The following is an 11954-nucleotide window of genomic DNA, read 5'->3' as shown; positions in this document are numbered from 1 at the left end:
GGATTTTTAGTTCAACGTGTAGGGTATCAAAAGAACAGAAAGATTTAAACCAGGGGTCCCCAACCCCCAACCCCCGGTCCGTGGACCAGTACCGGGCTGCAGCATGCCAGCAACCAGTCTGCACAAACAAGGAAAGCCCCATCCACAGGATGCAGGCAGCACACAAAACCACGCCCCCTCTATCCACATAACCGGTCCTAGTGCCCAAAAGGTTGGGGACCCCTGGTTTAAACAATCAGATTTCCAGGTAAAATTCTAGTCTGGTCTACAAATGGATTAATTTTAAGTTGATTGGGATTGATGATTGTTATCAGTATTTAACACACTAAATTATCAGGAATAGGAAAGCCATTTTAACTAAAACAAAAGAGAATTAATAAGGTTATAATGAGATTGCTTTCTTACCATAGCATAGGCCAAAGTTTAACTGCCTGTTAATTTCTATAAGATCTAACAATTATGCACACAGTAGTTTTTCTTTATGTTTTGCAGGATGAGGTGAAACTGCCAGCCAAGCTGAGCATAAGTAAATCTGTAAAAGAAATGGAAAAAGAGGAAGAAGGGGAAGAGATCCCAGCAGGTGAGGAGCACCCTGGAGAGGATCATATTGAGCTCTCCTCAGATGAAGAGGTTGAAGTTGAAGAGATTATTGAGGAATCACGAGCAGAACGTATTAAGAGAAGCAGCATGAGGAAGGTTGATGACTTCAAGAAGGCATTCTCTAAGGAGAAAATGGAGAAGACCAAGTTGAAAACTAGAGAGAACCTAGAGAAGACCAAGCTGAAGACCAAAGAGAACCTGGAGAAAACCAAGCAAAATCTGGAGAAGACTCGACATAATCTGGAGAAGAGAATGAACAAGTTAGGCACTAAGATAGTCACCACTGAACGCAGGGAGAAGATGAAGACTTCCCGAGATAAGCTGAAGAAGTCCTTTACCCCAGATCATGTAGTCTATGCACGTTCCAAGACAGCTGTCTATAAAGTGCCACCTTTCACCTTTCATGTTAAGAAGATCCGTGAGGGAGAGGTAGAAGTGAAGGCCACAGAGATGGTGGAAGTTGGTGGAGATGAGACAGAGAACACGGATCTGCTGAGAAGCGAAAGCCCTGAGATGAGCACACTTCTGCAGATCACTGAGGAGTCAGATGCAGTGCTTCAAGAAAAGAGTGATAGTGAGTGAGGCAGGTGGCAGTATAAAAGCATCAAGTGCTGAATATATAATCTTCCACATTTCCTCTTTTTGGCCTCACATGGGCATGCGCACGCACACATACACATGCACACATATACATACACAATATATATAGAAATTTTTCAGCTCACCCCCAGCTTCAAGGTGCATTTTTGTATATTTCTGATTCATCATATAGAATATGGGACATACTTATAATCCAGAAAAATACCATTCCTGCTACTAAAAGCTTGCTTTGCCAGCCTGTCATGGCAATACTGCAACTTCCCAAAGGTGCTACCCAAGAAATAATCTATTTCTATGCCCAAGAAGCATGCTGTCCCTTAGCTATCCTCTTTGATGTCATGAATGCTTCCTGGAACCTGAAAGCAAATTGTCAGACAGAAGACAAAGAACAGGCATGGAAACAAAGAAGGAATTAGCTCAGTATATCATAGAACTAGGGGATAATGAAGGAAACATGGAAATTACTGCTTGAATTCAAGGATATTGTGATGTCATGTAATGCCTGATTCAGGCATACAATCTGTGCATACTCCAATTTCCAAGATATTATTTGGGAAAAGTTGCACTTAGTAGGCCTTATTTCACCAGTAAAAGTCAAGTGATTGCCAATAAATATATCAACAGGAAGTAATATAAACAGGGTGTCCATTTGCACTATTAGCTACACAGATCTGTGAAGCTACTTTGTAACTTGGTTGAAATAGGGGTACTGATCTGGGGCTGAAAAGTGGATGAAAGGAATATTGGACAAGTAGGGAAAGTCAAGGGGAAAAAAGAGGGCTCAAGGACAGAGAGTGGACAGCTTTAGCTACGAGTAATAAAGTGTTACACAACATCAACAAAACAGGAGGCAACTATCATCTACTCTGTTAGCATCTTGACTTCCATTCCTGGGCTGGATCCAGAGAGCACTGCAGGGTTGTTTTCTGCTTATGCCAGGGCTCCAGCAGTAGGCCAGCTTTAACTAATTGTGTAATACTTGAGTACATGCAGTTTTTACTAAACTTGCCACATAGAAAGGGTGTCAAAGTGCAAGAATTCCCTAATACAAGATAATTTGTTACGGGGAAAGGGATTCTCAGGTACTTTCCCTGAACAATACACCACACAAAATCACACACATACTGACTTCCATACAGCTACCTCTTTGGCTTGCAGGGGACAGTTTTTAAGCGAGCCTGAAGCCTCGCTTTCTAGTCACCAGACAATAGCCTCCTTCCCCATCTTCTGACACATGTAGCTACCCTTCCTTTGCATGATTTTGTGATTTACCCCATCCCCGCCTGCCTGCCTGCCTTCCTGCCTTCCTCACATTCTACTGAGATTTTCCCCCAGTATCTCTATGGTCAAGGAGAAAATATTTGCAGCCATGAGTCCATCATATATCTTGTGATTCTACATCCAACATATCTACTGCATCTGTACCAGAACTGCCTATTCTAACATCCCCATAAATGGCTTGGCTATTCACACCTTAGCAAGAAGAAATGGTATGTGTGTAACGGGTGTTCTTATTGGACTGAGAAGTGTGCAAGCGAGTAAGGATTGTTCCCTTTGCACTGCACTTTCCTTCAAGCCTTTCAGTTCTTGTCAAGGATCTAGAAGAAGAGAGAGCCCAGGATGTAAGATATGCTTGGCCTTCCAAACTATCAAAGATGGGATGGGGATCTTGCCTCATTCTGGGGAAAATAAATATGTGGGGAAGAGGGTGCTGTGCCAAGCAGCCGCAATGATCTTTTTTCTAAGACTGCATCCTGGTGAGCAGCATGACTAATAAACTTTCTTTTCTACATGGACAAGTGTAAAGTGTTTTGGGGAACAACATTACACAGATTAATGAACTAGAAGCAGGAACATTTCCACAATGAAATAATATTTTTTTTTAAAGTACATCAACACCTCCCTTCTGTTTTTCAGGAAAGGTTTCTGAAAGCAAGAAATTAATTCAAATAAGAAATGAGACATAGGTCGCATTTTGACCTATAGAAATTGGCAATGAGTGAAAGACCACTTCTCCTGAGCCCTATGTGCATGTGTGTACTTTAAAGGCTAGACAGTATGCTGCTGCTAGTTTTAATTCTCCCTAAAGTAGGGGGCCACCTATTTGGTTTCTCATTTTTTTCTTCTGAGGACCACATAACAGAAATTGATCTGTGAAAGAGCAGCCATACGTTCTCATTAATCTAAAGCTAGCCCTATGTTCTACATTGGGAAGTGGGGGAAGGAAGGGAGATAGCAGCTGCCTCAGCAGTAGCAGAAGGATTAGCCAAATGACTGTCCTCTCTCTAAAGCAGCCCTTCCCAACTTGTCATCCTTCAAAGAGACAAAAGTTTCCATTTGGCCTAGCTAAAAGATACTGGTCAGGAATGGTGAGAGCAGCAATGCTAATACAACCAAAACGCTCTAATTTGGAGAAGACTGTTAATGGCTTTGCTTGTCCACCATATATATATATATGGTGGACAAGTGAGTTATGACCATTTTTCACACTTACAACAATTGCAGCATCCCATGGTCACGTGATCAAAATTCAGCCGCTTGGCAACTGACTCATATTTATGACAGTTGCAGTGTCCTGGAATTATGTGATCGATGCAACTTTTGCAACTTTCTGACAAGCTAAGTCAACGAGGAAACCAGATTCAGTTAACAACCATGTTACTAACTTAAAAACTACGGTAATGTGCTAAACAACTGTGACAAGAAAGGTTTAAAATGGGGCAAAACTTGCTTAACAAATGTCTCACTTAGCAACAGAAATTTTGGGTTCAATTGTGCTCGTAAGTCGAGGACTATCTGTCTTTCACCTTGGCTTGCACGATTTTACCTTGCAGGTAATTTGATTCATTGATGGCTTGGCATTTTATTTTTTCTCTAATCGCTAAAGCAGCGTTCTCAAGTTCTGGTGCCAGACACTTTTCCACATCCTTTTGTTCTGTACATTGGCAGTTAAAGGGAGGGAAAGTGGAGATTACCTAGACTTGATCCAAAAAAACCTGTTTTAGTAGCCACAGAACACTGGAATGCCAGCTGGAAAAGAAAAAAAATGTGATGAAATGATGGAAAAAGATACAGACTACCCTGTTTAATAGTGTGCTGTATTAAATGCTTATGCCACCTGAGTGACTCTGGGCAGTTCACAACAATCAAATACAATAAAACCAATAAAACAGAAGAGATAATAATAGCAAGGGCAACCAACCAAATCAAATGTGTTGAAGGGTCTTGCTCTCCTTTGCCAATGTTTTAATTAAAGTGTTCATATCCCATCCTTTGAATCCAAATGAATATCATTAAATATTCATTTATTATATTTATATATCACCCATTTCACAGAAATATGACTCTAGGCAGCATACTATAAAATTACAAAAACAGAATTCATATTAAATGCAATCACTATCATTACTGTTTTTTGGGAAGTAACAGAAACCACTGATACCACTTTTTCCTAATGTCTGAGGCAAGAGAAAAAAAATCAGTCTTAGTTTCTTTAGTACATTATAGGTATACTACATCTCTTGTGCAAAACAGTTTATAGTTTGAACATTTGCAAATGGTAATATTTCAGTTCTTGCATTTTTTAACAATTGCAACTATTTTATGCATGTGAAGAGGCTTTTGCTTTCTTAAAAGCAGTATAGAGATATGTATAATTGTGACTAGATAATATTTAGCTTTCTCAAATTTTAAATAAAAACTCATCCTTCCCAACAGATGAAAACTTTTTTAAAAGTTCCCGAAAGAATTATATATTTCCATTACAGCCATGTTAAAGAAATCAATACCTTAACAGTGAAGTTTTTTTTAAAAAGGCAAGCAGTCTTGTCGAGATTCATTATAGGTACATACAGTGTAAGCTTCTAAGGGTAGAAATAAAAAACAGGATTACACTTCCTCCTCAAGGCATTTGCTTTACCTCTTCAAATCCAGTGGTAGATGCACATAAACATAAGAAATATGGAATCAAACTACTGATTCATTTTCTTCCAACCATTTAGGTCAAGCTCACACATTTGCTTGGCCTATTGCCATTAGTAGCCTGCAGAAATGGATGACTCCAACTGCCACTGTCAACCCATTACAAATCCATCCTGCGCGAATGGTTTCCGCTTTTGATTTCAGACTGCTATTTCCCAACTTGAGCCATTTAAAGCCTTTCAGAATGGTCCCCACTCTTTTACTCAATCTAAGCAGAAGGCCCAGTCAACTGCCAACTTTCCCACTTCCCAGCTATGGTTGGTCACTAACCCGGGCAACCTTTCTATCCTGGACTGCCATACTGCTACCATATGTTCTCCACCATTTGTCAACTTTCATGTTTAATACTCTTACAGATGACCAACAATAAATCAAGGGACTAGCCTCAACCTCAGAAGTTCATGCACCATCCCTTTCATTTTTAAAGTCACAATGTTGCTGCTTTATTTCCATGAACTATTAATACATCCTTATTACAAAGTGTTCATAAACGTACAGAAAATCTACCAGTGGAGATCAACCTGTTCCCCTGCTGCATTGCTTATTGTAGCATCAGAGTAATGATGATACTGTAATGGGAAATAATAATCTACATCAATGTTGAAAGAGAAAATGTGGGAAGGAAATTGAATGTGTTTATTTATGCAAATCTGGGAAAGCAAATATATGTGAACCAATGAAGAGGAAGCAATCCTTAAAACGAAGAGGAAGGCACTGGAAGACTATCCTCATGCCTGCCAGCCAGCAAGATGAGGTAGACAGAGGAATGACCAGATCCTACAAGAATGTCTGAAGTTGGCTTAATAAACTGGACCAGCAGAGGAGAAATCAGTTTAGACAGCAGGGCAGAATCGTTGTTTAACTGAAATTGGCTTCTCAGGTTTCAGGAATCTTTCCCTGCTTTCAAAGGAGATAAACAAAAACTGAATCTGGGACTGTTTGAAAAGGATATACCCTATCATTCTTATCCAAGTACGTGTCTAGTACTCTGCCCTTCCAAAGTCAATTCCATTTGAATGTATAGAATTTCACATAAGGAAAATGGCATTGGATGGTACAAAATTAAGTCTTTGAATATAATCCCCAAAAAAATGCAAAATGTAAATGCAAAATCCAAAAAAGTAATTTTAAAACATTACAAGCATATAATCATGGTATCCATCATTTTGTCTAGCTGTGCAACAAATTGGATTTCAGACTGTTAAACTAAATCACATGTTGAAAGTCTTCTCGCCCCTCAATACAGAAAAATATCCAGCAGCTACTTTGCTTAAATATTTAAGGAAGTAACCAGTAATTAATTTCCGGTTGGATTAGATTATGAAAAATTATTCAGATTCTTGAGCAAAGAATGGTTTCAGTGAAAGTGCTTAAAGTGGAATTTGGCTTTTGGTATCTTTTCCTTCTTTTCAGTAATTCATCCCTTTTTCTAAAAAGTAGTTGTGATGTGAGGAGTTCCTTTATTTTGATGGGTCTTCCCACAATGTCATCAGACGGACTGGAATAGCTTCCACTTTATACTGAGATCAGCTCAGTCAGATGCACAACACATTCCTTGACCTTTGTATTTCAGAACAGCAACTTCTTTTTGGAGCAGAGCTAGGGGAAGAATGAACTTCTGTGTTATAGTACAACTATTTGTGGTAACATAATTTATAAAGAAAGAGCAGGCGAACCACAATGGATAGCAGATAGTTTTATGCAGTCAGAAAATAGGAATGAAAAAAAAAATACAATGTTACTTATCTACCTAAAGCTTGCAGTGTGCTTTCACAATTGTGAGAGAGCTTAAGTCAGACAAGTATCTTGAACTCCACAGCTCAGAGTTAGAAAAGAATAAGAATTGAACTGAGAAAAGAGTGATGGTCCCAAGAATAATAGCTTAGCAAATAAGAGGTATATTACAGACACGCAAAATAAGTCTTTTAGACAATGATAGAAAATAAAAATGCATAGTTCTCTGCTAAGTTTCTCACCTTTTTATTGCTCCTAACGGTTAATAGGTTTGAAAAGGCAGAATGTCACTATGCAAAGTTAAATTCCAACAGATCAGTAGTATCCTGCACTACAAAAAGGAATTAGAATCATAATGAATCCTAGAGCAGGCTAAAAACTAGTAATCCAAAAATGGCCAATACCTTAGCATGAAAGTACCCTTCCATTTATATTCTCCAGTAATGGCATTCCAAAATATATATTGGTACCAAAGAAGAAATATATAATCATAATTATGAGCAGTAAATAGCCTTAATGCTCCATAGAGCTGCACATTGTGAAGAATTCCTTCAATTATCTCAAAACTTCCATGATTTAATTTATTGTTGTATTTACTTTTAAAAATGAAAATTTATTTGGCAAACTGATAGCAGAGCTTACATGATCAATTCTCCAAAACTGTACTGTAAAAGATACATCAAATTAAGTGGAGGAAACAAGGGAGAAAAGAATACAAAACTGAAAGTAGATACTCATCTTTCTGGATAATTTGCAGTAAATTTAAATAAGTTTGAGATCTAATCAAGTGCAGCAACACCTGCAAAGCCCCATTTCCTGGAGAGGAAGCCACCGATAGATTTGGCATTAAAAGACCTAAGAACTTTACTCTGCTACTAATTTTAAACTATTACACTGATGTGCTCAAGCACTTATTCCTTAATACATATGAGAAATATACATTGGCCATATGATATTTAAAACAAATACCCCTCTATTAAATGTATAATAATCTACAAGGAATACAATAGTACAAGGAATTGTTGTTGTTGTTGTTAGTCGTGTCCGACCCATCGCGACTCTGTGAAAATGATATTTGTCCCATTTCAGAGACATGAAATGTAATTGCATTTCTGGAAATAGCAGCCAAGAAGCATGTGTATTTATGTTACGTATGAAAACTTGCTGTATTGAGTACAATACTGTGAACAGGGAATGCTGACTCCAGCTCATAAAGGACTTGCTGACTGAGCTTTCAAATCTCTGATTGCAGTCACAGTACAATAAATCACATGTAATTGCATTCATAGAACTCACTAAGACATTACCTATTGTTTAGCATATGTATAAAGCAGACTTGGGTCTGGACCATATTATATTGCAGATGGAACACGACATTATACTGTATGTTTCTCCACATTTTTGCCAAGATATTAAAACAATCTAGCCTTCTCTATCTTTTTTTTCTAATTTTCAATGTGTATAGCATTTTCCTTTTATATGGAAGGTTTCTCGTTGTTTGACAGAGTTCTTCCCAGATCTAGTCTGCCATCTCATGGACTGAATAAAATGTTGGTTGAAAGGTCGTGAATCATTTGCCTTTTAGTTAAAACATCTATAGGAAAGAGCCAAACTGTACCCATTGAGTGATGTTAGAGGGATATTGGAAGAAGGAGAAAATCTAACCTCTTTTATTACATTGTTTTGCTCATATAAATCATCTACATACTACTCTATGAGCCAAAGCAAAATATGTGAATTGAGAAAAATTGAGAGCAAACCCCACTCCTGACGAGCACTGGTGATGTTACTTAGTTTGGGTAATAAAACATCTGCAAGAAAACTCAGAGAACAAAGGTCAGAGAACACCAAGGACCCCTCATTTCAACCTTGAGCTGCAAATATTCTCCTTTATCAGCACAAATTTTATACAATGAAAAACTCACCCTGAATGTTTTTGAGACAACTATGACCTGGGTGACTGAAAATCTCAGCAGATACCTAGAATCAATCCACTGGTTTTATCAATGTGACTGAAAGATGACATGAAGAGAAATACATTTTTCCTACATTTATGCAGTTAAATATCTGCTGTATCGCCAAGGAGATAGTATGGCTAATCTTAAAGAAGGCTGTAAGTCCACTCACTGCTAAGTCTATACATTTTGTATACCTTCATTCAGTGGTTTTTTTGTTAAAAAAAAAAAAGGTGCTGGAACTCACACATGTCATACAACCTGCCTTGCCTATCCTACAAGGTTTCATCCAAAAAAGGTGCTGGAACTCCATTCTGGGCGTTCTATGACAAAAAAAAGCCCTGTCTTCATCTGTTGATAGGCTCCCAAGATAGAACTGACATTCTGCTGCTGAGACTATCCATTCTATAGTCTCTCTGCTCATAGAATGAGGCAGCAACTCAAAGGTAAGCAGCCTAAGGGATGCAGAGGACTACCTACATGTCACATCTTTCTATTCCAATATTTGCAACCACCTCTCCCAGTAATTGTGGTCTGACTGTCCCTTATGCCTAGATTAAGCTATAATGATTATATAAAAATCTGTGAGAAAAATCAGAGAAGACAGCATTCTCAAAGGGCATCAACTTCTTTTAAAAAAAAAAATCAGCCCCAATAGACTTAAATTTGAGAAGTTGTCATTGAGTATTCCTGAAGCATAAAAATAGAAAATTAGCTGGATGACACAATATTTTCCTACTGTGAAAGAGAAAATGTCCAGGTTTGGGAATCATCTGATAATAGTAGTAATTTTAGCTGAAAATAAATATAGAGAGCATAGTAAGCCACATTTTGACTAAGCATGGTTTACTGAGTGTACCTCAACTGATGTATTGTTGACATTGTTACAATGGCTACTGGATCTACTCAACTTGCTATGCCACAAGCAAATAAACCATATTTGGGGCTAACATTATGCAAACCGATCTAAGACAGCATTCCTACTATAAATGGCCAAAGTTTGGAATCAAAGGAGGTTAGAAATAAACTCTCCTGATATGGAATTCCCTGAATCATTAAAAACTCTTTGGCTGAAAGAAGCAATTCTACTCCACGCTTCTTTCTCTTTTGTCTGGAAGGCGTTAATGGTGGATAATATCCATGAGATCACAAGAAGTGAAAGACCCTTCTGGCTGCTTTCTATCTCCCAGTTCCTTTGAGGGACATGATAGTTGGACTAAACCTTCCAGGGTGGCTTAAAGAAGTTGCTAGAGATAGCAGTAGCTACACAGAAACATCTCTTACCCTTACTTTTTTTCCTCTTTGGAAGCATGTTAAAGACTGGACTGGGTCTTGCTAACTATCCTGGAAAGAGAAGAAAGCTGTATTGATCATTCTATGTAGCTATTAGCTACAAGCTTTAAGATTCACCACCTGCTTTGCACCATGTAGGAACACAAATATGGCACCTGTTCATTTTCATTTATTTATTTATTTGTTAAATTTATTTGCTGCCTATCTCGCTGTGGGGCTGCTCTAGGTGGCTTACAATAACAAAAAGGAAGAAAAATGAAAAGGGGCATAAATAGAAGAAAAATAATAAAATAAACAATGGCAAAGGAACATAATGAGAATAAATACATCAACACGATAACCAAAAAGATGGATGGGTGGAGAGCAGAGAGCAAGGGGAATGGAAATGGAGTCTGTCATCAATCTAGCCACTACCTCCACTGTGCAACTTCCTCATTTGGTTCCTAGGCCAACTGGCACAGCCAAGTCTTCAGGCTCTTGCAGAAGAATAGGAGGGTGGTGGCGGATCCTACCTTAGAGGATAAGTTGTTCTAAAGGGCAGGCACTGCAGCAGAAAAGGCTCTTCTTCTTGATCCCAATTAATCAGATTTCTTGACCAACAGGATCTCTCCCAGTACAAGTAGGCTTGTCCTAGAGGGATGAGGAGGTTCATCAAGTAGCCTGGATTTATGCTATTAAGGGCTTTAAAGGTCATAACCAATACCATAAAGTACATTTGGAAGCAGACCAGTAGCCACTGAAGTTCATGGAGCAGAGGTGTAATATGGGCCACTCTAGGGGGGCAAAGACTCCTCTTGCTGTTGTACTTGCATGAGCTGAAGCTTCCAAATTGACTTCAAGAATAGCCCCACATACATTGTAATAGTGTAGGCAAGAGATAAACAGAGCTTGAGTAACTGAGTGCAGGTAGTCATGATCCAGGAAAGGTCACAACTGGTGTACAACTGGAGCTGTGAAAAAGCTCCCCTGGTCATGTCTGCCACCTGCTCTTCGAGAAGGAGACATGAGCCCCGGAGAAAGCCTAGGTTGCATTCTGGGTCTGAACAAGGTAGTGCAACCTCATCCAGAACTAAGGATGACAAACACTCGGATCCTGAGGCTTTATGCACTCAAAGCCACTCAGTCTTGTCAGGGTTCAGTCTAAATCTCTTGTCCCTCATCCAGATCCCTACAGCCTCCAGGCATTGCAACAGGGCAGAGGCAGAATCACTTGGGTCATCATGTAGAGCTGAGTATCATTAGCAAATATGATTTCTCAACCATGGTGATGGATAATCTCACCCAACAGTGTCATGTACTGTAGATGTTAAACAAGGGAGGAGAGAGTATCAAGCCCTGTGAGACACCACGAGTGATTGGGGCTGGATCTCTCACTCCCTATCAGCATTGATTAGGACCAAACTTGGATTAAGGAGCTGAACCAGCGTAAAACTGTGCCACCCAGCTACAATTCACATGAACCATCCAAAAGAATACCATGGTTGATGGTATAGAACAGAAATGTCAAACACAAGGCCCAAGGGCCGGGTGCAACCCAATATGTGGTTCCGTCCGGCTCGGGGACCTGCTCTGGAAACAGGGAAGGATTGGCTAACTGCACCTTGGCCCGGCCCAGGCCGACTGGGCACTGATCTACAACCTGGTTGTGTCCATCAAAGCCAGAATGCTCTCAGCCTTAGATCCATGGGGCAGCCCTGCCCTGCCTCCTGGGTGGGTGTCCAAGGAGAGTCCAGCGCCCCTAGGTCTGGCTGTCTTGCCCCACAGGCTGACTTCACCCAGGACACTGGTGCT

At 39.4% G+C, this 11954-nt stretch overlaps 1 protein-coding gene across 1 annotated transcript in view; it reads left to right on the top strand.

The window, feature by feature from the left end:
• Window positions 1-2988, top strand: part of CAVIN1 (caveolae associated protein 1) — a 33823-nt gene extending 30835 nt beyond the window's left edge. The window contains exon 2 of the mRNA XM_015810463.1: window positions 493-2988. Coding sequence (XP_015665949.1) covers window positions 493-1182 — 690 coding nt within the window. The 3' untranslated portion in view covers window positions 1183-2988. The remainder of the gene's footprint in view (window positions 1-492) is intronic.
• The last annotated feature ends 8966 nt before the right edge of the window (window positions 2989-11954 follow it).

This window comes from Protobothrops mucrosquamatus, unplaced genomic scaffold (assembly GCF_001527695.2).
Source record: "Protobothrops mucrosquamatus isolate PMUCROS unplaced genomic scaffold, P.Mucros_1.0 scaffold10, whole genome shotgun sequence".
Taxonomy (NCBI): domain Eukaryota; kingdom Metazoa; phylum Chordata; class Lepidosauria; order Squamata; family Viperidae; genus Protobothrops; species Protobothrops mucrosquamatus.
Note: the sequence above shows the minus strand (reverse complement) of the source record. Positions and strands in the feature narration are given on the sequence as shown.